General features: G+C 43.9%; 1 protein-coding gene across 3 annotated transcripts; it reads left to right on the top strand.

Moving 5' to 3' along the window:
- The first annotated feature begins 621 nt into the window (after positions 1-621).
- On the top strand, positions 622-9,166 carry TGIF1 (TGFB induced factor homeobox 1). Of its 3 annotated transcripts, none has more exons than XM_081263322.1 (5): positions 622-937; positions 1,150-1,347; positions 1,597-1,781; positions 7,078-7,304; positions 8,141-9,166. In XM_081263322.1, the coding sequence occupies exons 3-5, from the start codon at positions 1,766-1,768 to the stop codon at positions 8,714-8,716; spliced, it is 819 nt and encodes a 272-aa protein (XP_081119448.1). In that variant the 5' UTR covers positions 622-937; positions 1,150-1,347; positions 1,597-1,765; the 3' UTR covers positions 8,717-9,166. The 3 variants fall into 3 exon arrangements, with proteins under 3 accessions (XP_081119448.1, XP_081119447.1, XP_081119446.1); XM_081263321.1 differs by having other exon boundaries at positions 622-1,055; XM_081263320.1 differs by having other exon boundaries at positions 622-1,347.
- Positions 9,167-12,997: the final 3,831 nt, after the last annotated feature.

Here is a 12,997-nt window from a genome sequence, read left to right as displayed (position 1 = left end):
CAGAGGAGGCTGGCTTTAATTTTCAGCGTAATCCTAAAACAGTCTCCAAAGTCTAGTTTAGTCATTCTTGGCTGCTTTAGTCCTTCTCGGGTTTAACCTTATTTCCACGGAGCTTTCTCCTACCGGGATCTCCAACGAGGTTACAAAACAAAAACAGCCACAGAGCCGAAACTGGAGACAGACCCAGGCGCTGACGTCTTTTACTAGGCTTATTTGCGTTTAGGGTTTTTTTTTTTTTTCTTTTTCAGTGATGGAGAAAGTCTAACCGTGGTGTATGATAGTTCATTTGCTTTGCTTCAGAACAACGGGACATACCCACGCGAAAAAAAAAAAAAAAAACTAGACCCAGAGGAGAGGTCATGCGTGTCTAGAAATCAGCCAAACAGCATCTGGTCTTTTAAAAGGGGAATTTCATCAAGGAACTCCTGTTGGAGTCCTCGTAACTCAACCAAAATAAACCCACAGGAACATGTGTTTACTTAATGGCTAGTTTCTGTTTGAAATACAGAAGGGGAGGAGGGGTCCCCTAGCGGGATTTAAGTCCTAAAAGTAGACACTGTTTACCAAAACGGATGAGCAGTCACGGCGTGGTCGCCTCTTTGCTATAAAGGCGGCAGCTGCCGGGGTCCGGGGGTGGAGGGGTCGGGCCGAGTAGCAGCAGGGCGGGCGCGCGCCCGGGCAGTCCCCAGACAGAGACGTTTAAAGAGCATGTGAGCATGACAAGTGTCTATTCGCAACGTGTTAGATTTCGAAACTGCCATGCAATCCAATCCGGAACTCACAGCTTTAGCCCGGGGGAACAGACATTCGCCTAGGGTTTCTGTCTCATCCCCACCCCCCCACCTCCCACTGTCGTTGTTGGAGGAAGAGCGCCGGGAGGAGAAGGGTGCGCCGCGCCGCGCCCGCGTGTCAATGGCAGCCGCGCATTCTGGAAGAAGTTGGTTCTTGTCCCGAATACTTTTCCTCTTGTGCCCCGCCCCTTGAATCAGAAGCGGCTGTCTTGTGCGGCTCAACCAGGGACTGAGGAGTTTGGGGCAGCTGTCAAAAACAAGAGGGCGAGTCTTTTCTTCCCTGGGGTGGAGGAGGGGAAGAAGGGGGCGTCCTTTTTCCCATCTGTTGCAATTTCCTAACCCAACGCACTCTCGCCAGCCTCAGGAAGAAAGGCCCAAAGGAAAAACCCGGAACGCTCAGCTGGTGTCTCCGCCGCCGGGCGAGGGATGCGGGCGGTGCACGCGCAGCAGGCAGGCGTGATAGTGTTTCTAGGGTCCGCCACCCCTGTGAGGGACGGGTGACAGTGGCCAGGTCAGAGCGGCCGCGCCGCTCGGTCCAGTCCACCCCCGCTCAAAGGTGCGGGGGAGGGGCGGAGGCGCGGTGGGACGGGCGGGGGACGGGGCGGGCGGCTGGGGGCGGAGGCAGGACCTCCTGTACCTTCCCTCCTCGCCTCTCACTCTGACAGCGCCGAGGTGCGCCGTGCAGGAGCCGGGAACAAAGGAGCGGAGTGGGGAGGGGAGCGAGTTGGGTGAGGGAGAGCCCCCGGCCGGCTGCCAGAAGATCTCGGCAGGAGGAAGCCCAAGTGTCACTTGAATTCCACCCAAGGAGCAGGCGCCTGGGATCCAAGCGCCTTGTTTAGCAATAACGGCTGGAGAACATCCTATAAGTTGCTGGAGAGTCTGCAGTGAAGGAGGACGACCGCTTGCCCGCTGTGTCCCGGCTCCTGGCCCCTCGAGACCCCAGCATTGCCTTCCGCTGGGAGGGGAGTTCCAGAATGAAGAGCAAGAAAGGTAAGGCGGCCGCTGGCTGTGCGCACCGGGGCTGCGAGTCCCAGAGAAACACGCGGGCCGGGCCGCGCTGCGCTAGACTGGGGGCGAAAGTGACTTGGTGGACTTTTCCGCCCAGGGGCTCTAGGGCTGGAGCGGCGGCCGTTCTCTTTGTTGAGGCTGTGTCTGGAACGGCAGTTGCTGTTTTCCTTCTAGACACAACACGAAGGGCTGTTGTGGGGAGCCGAGCCTCTCCACGCTGCTGGCACGTTGTCAAGAATCAACGCTCAGCGCCTTGTTTGTGCGCCTCCAAGTTTCATTGTCTCCACCAACACCCCACGCTTGGCCCAGCCGCCGCGTGGCTGCTAGCTCTGTCTGGCGGACGGCGGGTGTGGGGTCGGTGTCGGGGGACCCCACCTAGGTTTTCCTGGCCCGGATCCGGAGCTACCGAGGCCGAGGTGCCTTTGTGTGAAAGTTCGGTTCCGGGGACCCCCACGTCCCAGTGGGCCCTGGTACCCTTTTTTAGGGATGAGATGTTTTTCACAATCAAAGGAATGTGATCCCGGACCCCCACATCGCCCTTGGGCGTACATGGCTTTGGAAAGCTAGACTTCTAAAAAAATTCCCAGCTTTTTAAGTTTTCCCACGATGGATTTGGGGCAAGATGAGGAGTTGGACACAGGGCAAGCTGCTTAAAGCTGCATGCAGTCAAAATGTGTCCAAGTGTGACAAGCAGGCTTGGTTGTAAGTGCAAAGAGCGAGGCTGTCATTGTTTCCACGAAGCGTTCTGGACGGTTTACAACTAAAACTTGCCGTCAGTCTGGTTTAAAAACAAAATACACAGGGGGGGGAAAAACACCTGAAAGGTCAAAGACTGTAAAGTCTCTTTTGAAGTTAACTTTTGAGTCCCTCGCTGGGAGGTCCCCTGAGTGTTCCGTCGTGGACTAGAGTTGGCTTTTCTGTTGTGATTTATGTGGAGTGGTTCAAAACAGAAGTTAATCGCTCGGGGAAGCCAAGGACCGGGGGCGGGGGGCGCTGCTGCGCATGCTCAGGAGCTTCCTCGAGTTGGTAACTCCACATTCTTTCAGAAAGGGACTGCAACTGCAATTCCATCGGAACGAGATTCGGAAGGGGCAGCCGCACTCCCCGTAGGGTTCCTTCGGCTGTGTTTTTACCTTAGAGTTCTGTTGATGTGATTCTGTGGGAGACTCAGGCACGCGGAACTTCCCTGTCCTTCCCCCCCCCCCCCCCCCCGCCTCCAGGCTTCCCCAGTGAGAGTAACATTAAACGTGCCACTTGGTAGTAGAACTCCCTGCGGACCCCTCCCCGCAGGACAGTGAGAACGTGGGCGTTTACAGTTGGGGACGTTTAACTTGGTGCTGAGAAAACGCGCGGGGGAACGTCCGGGTGTCTCTGCAAAGCCGTGTCATCCTTGATACTGGGCTGACAGACCTACACTCTTAATAGGAGGCGCTCTGGGTTCTGATAGGACTTGCCAGCATAAGGTGTGGGGAGAGGGGGTTCTGGGTTTGAGTGCGCCGAATGCAAAACTGGGCTTCCGCCGGCCCCCTCCCCATTGTTTGAGCTCTGGCGGGGGGCGCTGGGATTACCCTCCCGGATCAGGCACCCCCGAACCCCTCCCTCCTCCCGCCCCCCCCAGACGTCCCCCATCCCCCAGCCCTCTTGGGTATTCCGGGGGACCCTGGCAGGGTGGGTGGGGGAATCCGTGGTCCCCAGCCCCGGGCGCACCGAGGATCTGCTACTCTGCGCCGGCTCATGGAAACAATGAAAGGTGACGTGTTGGAGAGGAAACTTTGCTGCGATTGCTTCTCGGCTCCCTGAAGGGTAGCAGAGACTGCTGAGGTTGCCGGGGTTTTCTTTCCCTTTTTTAGGTTTCCCTGACAAATCGTCCAGGATCGGGGACCCGCACCTTGAGGATGTGGGATCTACGACCCCATTTTTAGTTCTCTAGTGACCCGAAGCCCCAGAGGTCCTCTGCTCGTGCTAACTCAAACAGTTTGCAGGCGGTTTTCAGTTGGAGCCGAACAAAAGCGGCTTGCTCTTCTCCGGGCTCCTCCCTCTCCCCCGCGAGCCTCCGGGTCCTGCCTCCTCCTGTCCAAGATTACCTGGGGCTGAAAGGGAGTCTTGCCTGTCGGCTCCGGTAGGGCTCCCAGAAGTCAGTCTCGGCCTATTGTCTGTCTACAGAAAAGTCTGAGCATGTTTTCAAGTTTCCTTAAGACAAAGGCACTTTCAATTCAGTTTCAGGGTACGGGTTTTGGTAAACCAGCGTGGGATGATAATGTGTCCTCTTAGAAAACTGAAGACGACCCCCAAAGATCACCTAAAGTGGTTTAAAAACAGGCAGAAGGAAGGTTTGACAAGGAAAATGCTCCCGGTCTTTTGGGTCCCAGTTCCTGATCATGTTGCTTTAGGATCGCTCTTTGTGGGCGGCCAAGCGCGCACAGTGGATTTAGTAACTTGGGTGTTAAATTGGATTCCTGTTTGCTTCTCCAGAGGGGAGGTATACTGATCAGGAGACTCGTTAGTTAGGTTAGATTTGCCTTTACCTAATTATTAAACTTTCCTTTACTCTTATTACTAGATTCTTAACATTTTTTAAAAAATCCAACTTCACCACCACCTTCTCAGTCCCCCTCCCCCTTGATGTTTCAGAGCTATTCAGAAAAAGAAAGTGCAGAGAAGCAAGATTGCTTCTCAGAGCCGTGGGATCCACGAGCCATCTTGTGGCTTTCTAAACAGCATTTCCTTGTATGTGGATAGAGTAAAAGTCTTTTGATTCCTCTCTCCCCACCCACCATTGCCCCCCTCCTACACCACAATTTTTAAAGTGTAAGCAAAGCAAGACGTTTGGAAACAAATCGTAACCGGGAAACTTTTCAAAAGCTCTGTTACAGTAGGAAATGAGTAACGAGGAAAAGTCTTTGTTTTTCCAAGTTGAGCCACAATCAGGAGGGAGAGTTTTAATGAAAACAGTCCTGACAGCAATAAACGTGGTTTAGCTGCAGTGAAATATCAGCTGGCCCAAGCCAAGGCACTGAAGGCTTTAACTTCCTGTTACTTCAGCTTTTGTGCACATATTGAAAATATTTGTTAAGAAATCCAGAGGCCTGGCATTCATCGCCCCCCCCCTGCCCCCCGCCCCAAATGAACTGAGAACAGAGTGAAGTCTTGCCTTAGTTTGGTGTTGCTTAACTGAAACCTGCTTTTGTATGTCACTAACCTATTGGAAAAGATCAAGCTTCTTGTCAAATGAAGCAAGCAGATCAAAGGACACTCTTGAGCTTTTTATTCTTTTCCGTTGTTGTTGTTTACTTGCTTGTTTCAAACTCTTTGTTATTACCAATTTACAGTTGGGAATTCACTGTTCAATGAGCAATTTTCCACACTTTTTTTCCAGATTAAAAAAAGGAAGAGGGAAATAAAAGCCTTGAAGCTTTCAGACGTTGGAGAGTTTAAACAAATTGCCTTATTCAAATTTGCTTTAGTTATTCAATTAACTTGACACGTGTTTAGAAGTGATTTCCTTAGTTATCAAGGCAAATGTGAAACAGGAAATCATTTATAATCTCAAGGTATTTTATTAATAGTTCACACAAATTTCAGTATGGGTTTTGAAAGTTTCTCAACTTCTCAGCAGTGAAAGCAGTTTCAGTTTTCAATATGTCCTTTCTTTAAACTTTAAAAAAGAAACAGTTTAATTAAATCTTTAGGGAAGGGGAAATTCAAACACATAGCAGTTAAAATTTAGGATTCTTGGGTACTGATGACTGTTAATCCTTGAGCTACAGTGAATTTGCAAAATCATTCATCTCTTTTGTTAGAACTTGCTTTACTTTGTCTTTGGAGCATTTGCTTTTCCTGTAGGAACGCCCTCCAGCACCTTCTGCCCCCTGCAGTCCAAAACTAAATGTGTCACCAAGTAAAGCCAATCAGTTGGTGTATTTTTATAAAGTTCCTTAAAAATACATTATATGGTATATCACTGTGAAGAACATTTTGTTTTTATTTTCTATTACTCAGTTAAAATTGGGTCTTTTGTTCAACCAAAGTTACAGAAGAAAAAAATATCTACATATATATATCTACATGAAGCTAAAAATGCAATATCTTTAAAAATTAATCTCTAATACAGAAACACTGATATTTTCAAGCATGCTTATAGTTTGTAATTCATGTATACTTTTAAAATTTTGGATTGTCTTCCCCCAACAAAGAATATTTCTCTAGACATTCACAGTTACCAGTTATAGTTTTGAAAGGTGAGATTCATAGCATTTGTTATTTAAATTCTTTTAATTAAAAATGATGTTTAACAGTTGGGCCGGTCTGAATTTTTATTGAATTCTGTGTATCTGATTTAAATATTCTGTATGGTTTGTGAATTCTTAAAATTTCTGGTAGGATTAAAGTACTTACAACAGAAGGAGCTTCCTTGGGGGTTGCATACTTAGTTTTCTTTGTCATGTAAGAATTTTAAGTACTGAACCCTGCTGATCGATATGTAATATTGCAGGTTCATATTAAACTAGCAGTTGAAATTTATGCAGTGTTTTAAGTTAATTCAGTTTCAGGCATCTTTTGAAGTCTTCCTGGAGTACTAATAGTAGAGAAATACTTTTATGTAATAAAACTGAAAACTAGTGGTTTTAGTTAATGAAGTGACCATTGAAAGTAGGTGTTCTAATCCTGCATAAATGTAGGTAGTGATGAATAAGAAATGATCATGGAATTAGCAGAAATTTTTAACAAGTATTTTATAGTACTAGCTAGGTAATTTGTCCTCCTTATATCAGTGGGGGGAAAAAATAGCAATTCTCTTTTACTTCAAACCTTTAATGGAAAGAGGAAGATTAACACTTAAGATGTAAATTAGCATATTCATTAGCCTTTTATTTCTAGTTAGGAATGACCTTTAACAGAAGCTTGTTAAACACACACCCCACTGCCCAGCACCCTTCTTGTTTCAAATGGGGCAAATTAATCAGTTTGTCTCTCCCAATGGATTGAACAAAAGGCTTCTGAACATCATTCAAAAAAGAATGTGAGAAGTTAAATCCTAGAGGACAGTGCCTAAGAAAAGGTATCTGGTGATTGAGAATCTACCTTGTGCAGCTAGTCAAATTATTCCTGAGGACTTTTACAGGTACCCTGGTAATTCAGAGCAGAAAACACAGGTCTTTTGCTTCGCTTTCAGTGGTTGAAAAAATACAATTACACTGACTGGTCAGAATCAATGAGCTCTGCGATAGTTGCCCTGCTGATAAAAAGCAAGTGACAGCTGGCCTTTGTGCTTTTCTAGGTGTTGTTGCAGCATCTGGCAGTGAGACTGAGGATGAGGACAGCATGGACATACCCCTGGACCTTTCCTCTTCAGCTGGCTCAAGCAAGAGACGGAGAAGGGGTAACCTACCCAAGGAGTCTGTTCAGATTCTGCGGGATTGGCTGTATGAGCACCGGTACAACGCTTATCCCTCAGAGCAAGAAAAAGCATTACTGTCCCAGCAAACTCACCTGTCCACACTACAGGTAAGGAAAGAGAGCACAAGGTTATTGCACTCTTTTTTTTTTTTTTTCAATGCTGAGGGGTTGAACCCAGGGTCTTGTGCATGCTACTCTGCCTCTGAGGCCCTCACGCATGAATTTTCATTTTCAAAGTCATTTCAAAGCATTCCTGCACATAGAGTCATTCAGCTCCTCCCCACTTGAAAAAAAGAAGAAGAAGAAGAAATGTCTTTTTATTGGAAACGTTATAGCGCTAAAAGCTAATAGTTGGCTATTTAGAGAACACAGAAACACTTGACAGTCATCTGTCAGATAGCATTTCCTTTAATGCCTAAAAGAGCCTTCAAACATAAAAAGGAGGTTAAACCTTACTCTATTGCCCAGGAAACTGGTTTGATATTTAAACAAGGACAGACTTCAGTGAGGTAATTCATGTTATGTCTGTTGACATAGTCATTTGAACTGGGAAAAATCAGTTACTGGGGAGGTGTGGCACTTCTCATACAGGAAAGGTTTTCCTGTAGTTGATTAACTCAAGTGTTGGGGCAGTAGGTAATAGGTTAAAAAGGGGAGAGTTAAAGGTAAAGCTTCCTCCCTAAAATCATTTTCAGGTATTTGGGAATTTATATCTTTTCTCTCTCCTAAAGAGATTGAAAGATAACAAGTCCCCAAAGCAAATTTGTATTCAAAGCAGAAGGAGAATAATGACAGGAGGTGGCTCTTTTTCTTGGCTGGGTTCAAATACCTTGAAATAACTGGTGAGTCCAAATAAGCCTTTCGATGCCTTCTTTCATACAAAGAACAGGGGTCAGCTAGGCCCCCCTAGAACCTGTTTTCAAAGTGTACCAATATGATTTCAGGTCTGTAACTGGTTCATCAACGCCCGACGCAGGCTCCTCCCTGACATGCTGAGAAAGGATGGCAAAGATCCAAATCAGTTCACAATTTCCCGCCGTGGGGCCAAGGTTTCTGAAGCTAGCTCTATGGAGGCTGCAATAGGTATCAAAAACTTCATGCCAGCTCTAGAGGAGAGCCCGTTTCATTCCTGCACAGCTGGACCAAACCCAACCCTAGGGAGGCCCCTGTCTCCCAAGCCATCATCCCCGGGATCAATTTTGGCTCGTCCATCAGTGATCTGCCACACCACTGTGACTGCATTGAAAGATGTGCCTTTCCCTCTCTGCCAGTCGGTTGGTGTGGGACAAACCACAGATATACAGCAAATGGCAGCCAGCAACTTTACAGACACCTCTCTCATGTATCCGGAGGACACATGTAAGTCTGGACCGAGTACAAATACTCAGAGCGGTCTTTTCAACACTCCTCCCCCTACTCCACCGGACCTCAACCAGGATTTTAGTGGATTTCAGCTTCTAGTGGATGTTGCACTCAAACGGGCTGCAGAGATGGAGCTTCAGGCAAAACTTACAGCTTAACCCCCCTTTCAAGCAAAACAGTTCTCGAAAATGTTATGATTGCCAAGGAGGGTGGTGATGGCAAGAGATGAATTGCGTTATTTTATATATTTTTTTATTAATATTTGCACATGGGATTGCTAAAATGAAGCTTCCTGTTACTGAGATGTCTTCAATGGAATACAGTCATTCCAAGAACTAGAAACTCAAAGCTACTGTAGAAACAAAGGGTTTTCTTTTTAAAATGTTTCTTGGTAGATTATTCATAATGTGAGATGGCTCCCAATATCATGTGATTTTTTTTCCCCACCCCTTCCCCTATTTTTTGTTGGTGTTTTTTTCAGACTGTGCAATACTTTGAGAACCTATAGCATCTTTTCATTCCCATGTGGAACAGGATGCCCACATACTGTCTAATTAATAAAATTTTCATTTTTTTTCAAACAAGTATGAATCTAGTTGATCGATGCCTTTTTTCATGACGTAATAAAGTATTTTCTTTAAAAGTTGTCGTAATAGAGAGTATTTTGTTGCAGGAGGCACCTCTTAAGTAGTAATAGGAATGCAATACCCCAATGAGCAGGAAGTTGGGGGTGGGGCTGAGTGTGAGTTAGGGGGGTGTCACTGACTCTTTGAAGAGCTGTGGACAACAAGCCAATATGTATAAACAGGATGTGTGATATTTACTCTTGATAGGAGGCATAGCAGGCCCTTAAATCTTTTCTTAGAGCTGAATGGCAAATTGAAATTAATCATTTAATGAGCACCGAGCTAATTGCTAAATCCTTCCTGTGATCTGTCCTGTATTTTTTTAAAACCTGGCCAAGCTGGGGGAAGAAAAATGTCTTGAAGCAACTAGTTATGGCTTCAGTTTTCAGAAGTAAATAGCACAAGCCATTTCTTAGTGTTGTCCCTCTTCCACATTATCCTTTAAAATAAGCTGTGCTCAGTGGTACAGTTGGGTAAGGTCTTTGCATTCAAATATAACATTAATTTATAGAGAAATTACCTTTTAAAATATGTTTAAAGAAGTCTTTAAACTGACGAACTAATGGATGAGGTTCTGTCTATGGTGGTTTGGTTATTTTAATAGGTAAACATTTTTCAAGTACACAAGCTTTTGAAAAAATGGTGCTGTGCACAAGTAGAGTTTGTTGGACTAGACAATTACTTACAAAGCCCAGATAGCCAGAAGGGAATTTGTAGTGTTCCTTTCACTTGTCGCATGCCACAAAACCATTCTTATTATCGGAAGTTTCTTTGTTGGTCTAGTCATGTTCTTTCCAGCACTGGAAAAGAACATTGTCTTAAGTTAGGGGGAGCATTGTGGCGTCAGGATTGTGGAGTATAGAAACATTCTTCCACATTGAAGTTGGTCTAGTTTTGAAACTCTGTTATAGGAAATCCCTCCTGTAGAAAGAGATAGACTTTTTCCCCCCAAAAGGAAAGATAGAAACTGATAATGATAACCAAGAGATATAAGAAAATGAAGTGAGAAAAAGGTGTGGTAGTCCAGCCAGGTGCGGTGTGAAGGCACTTAGGAGGGGGCTGGCCCTGCCTCAGAGAGTCATAGAAATAGATGAACCAAAATATAATGCTGATACATAAAAGAAACAAAACACATTAATATAATACAAATGAAATAAAAGTGATTAAAAATTATTGCTTGCTCCAATAGCTGGATCAAAAGCCACACATTTTGCTGTAGCACAGGTAAGGGAGAACAGCAAATTCTAAAAGCTTTATGTTAAGGTGTTCTGATTAATCACACACACTAAAAGGGAGAAGAGTCTTTGAAAAGAAATAGGGAAGGAGCTTGGTAGTAAAGTGCTTGCCCAGCCTGCTTTGGGTTTGATCCCCCAAGGTCATTGAAACCCAAAGGTTTGGGGGAAAAAAAAAAAAAGGTCTCTAAATTGCCTGTGTTTTTAGAACAGGTAAATACAATTGAAAAGGTAAACATGAAAGCTATTCATATCAAAGCCAAATAGAAAATGGTTTTTATGCTTATTATTTACTTGGTACATATTTACTAATTCTTTAACTTTTAACTTATTTGTGTTTAAAAACCATCTCAGAGAACATAGAGGTGGGTCTGACTTTTATCTAGTCTAATGATCTCTGCCTTTTACTATGTGTTTAGGCACTTTGATTTTTTTTTTTTTTTTTTTTTTTTGGTACCGGGGATTGAACTCAGGGGCACTCGGTCACTGAGCCACATCCCCAGCCCTATTTTTTTTGTATTTTATTTAGAGACAGGGTCTCACTAAGTTGCTTAGCTCCTTGGTGTTGCTGAGGCTCCTGTCTCAATCTCAAGAGTGGGTCACTGTGCCAGGCTTCACCATTTGGGGGTTTTGTTTTTTTCATTACTACTTTTGTGCTTTGATGTCTCATTTGCTTATGAATTATGAGTCTATTACCATATAAGCTATTTATAATAGCTTCCTCAAAGCACTTGTCTGCTAATTGTAACATCATAATCAGTCAGTTTCTGTTAACTGACTTTCACTTTAGCAGGGAGGATATTATTTTTGGTCCTGTGGTTTTATTTTTATTATATACTGGACCTGATGAATGGTACATGAATAAGAAATTGATTCTGCTACCTTCTTTGAAGAGTTGGTTTTTGTCTTCAGGTGGTTCTTTTGGCTGGATTGGAAATTCACCCTGTCTCCTCTGTCTTGGATAGTAGCTGAATTCTCACCAGTCCTTCAGTTTTCAGTTGCTGACATTCGGGGCCACCAGGGTCCCCCTTGCACAAGTCAACCAAGGCTTTGAACAAAGATTCAGAATTTGAGATTTGCTCTTGTAGCTCTCCTTTCAAGAATACCTCTCCTAACTAACTGCTAAATTTTCTACTCTGCCCATCCCAATTCTGTCCATGATGTCTCAGGACACTAAGTCTGCAGCCGTCACCCACCCCTGGGCACCTGAAGAATGAGTATTCAGGCATAAAACCAGAAACTCCTACATCTTAAAAGTTCCTTTCTCTTAAGGGGAGACAATCCTATAGTCTGCCTACTTTTGATCACTCTCGGGGCTTCACATAGCTTTTTATAGCTATTTATTTGTTATTTTTTATAGCTTCCGTAGCTTTTTATTTGTTAAATATTTTGTTCATAGTTTATGATTGTCACCTATATGAGGACTGGTCTGAAAAAAAAAAAAAAGACCACTGTTTCTATCAACCAGAATTTTACTATTATTTTTAAACTTTAAATCAGTGGTTCTCAAACTTTTCTACACATTGGAATCACCTGGAAAACAAATGTACTATGCCCTGGGGATGAGAATTTTTTAACGATTTCTTGGTGACTCTAATGCATGGACAAGCTTGGGAATTTTTCGTTTTTTTAACTTACTCATTGTTTTTCAGCAGAATATTACGAGTTGATCATTTTCTTTCCAGACTTAAAAAAAAAAAAAATTGTACTCTTTGTTTGGACTCTAGACAATGTTTACAAAAGAGCAATGAATTGCTATAGAGTTATTTTGTCACCCAGACCAACTCTTTGAGAAGTTTCACATCCATTTGGTATTTGGCACCAGTATGCACATGGTTCTTACTATATATAAAGCCATCCCCATAAATCATAGGCCTGGAAACACAGCAGGAAAGTAAACACTCATTTGTATCTAACCAAAAATTAAAGTTATCTCCAGAAAGTGGCCAGAGAGCAGAAAGTACTGTTTAGAGATTGAGTGTTCGATCTCATTAAGTTCATTAACAGGAGAATGTGTCAACATGACCTCTGAAAATCATGACCTTTAATTAAAAACAGACTGCCTTCTGGGCTGAGTTTCACGATTCAGAGGGTAAAGAGGAAAAAACACTCAACATATGCTTTGTGGCTGATGATCACAATAGCACAGTTGACAAACAAGGGAAGCATGATAAATCGAAGAATAAGTCGTGCAGGGATTTAGTCAAATGTCAAGGAAACAGTTTTTGAATGAAATGTTTTGTGGATACCAATAGAACCTGCAACCTTGACGTATTGCATGGGTGACTTACAAATGATTTAACTCCCATGATGGAAATTTACTTAGATTTAGGAAGTACATGGTTATAGATAGGTATTTAACTAACAGGTAGGGAAATGAAATCTTAGAGGGATTCCAGAAGATAAATTGTTACCCTAGGAAGAAGTGTCAGCCGGTTCTTTTGTTTTAGAAAAATATTCCAAACTATTTATAAATAAAGTTACTGGAAATTGAATATATTTGATAAGATTATTCAAATTTGTTGGGCTGAAGATATAGCTCAGTTGGTTGAGTGCTTGTCTCACATGCATAAGGCCCTGG

This window comes from Spermophilus citellus, assembly GCF_964194105.1.
Source record: "Spermophilus citellus genome assembly, chromosome: 12".
In the NCBI taxonomy this organism is placed as follows: Eukaryota; Metazoa; Chordata; class Mammalia; order Rodentia; family Sciuridae; genus Spermophilus; species Spermophilus citellus.
This window is presented reverse-complemented; position numbering and strand designations above follow the sequence as displayed.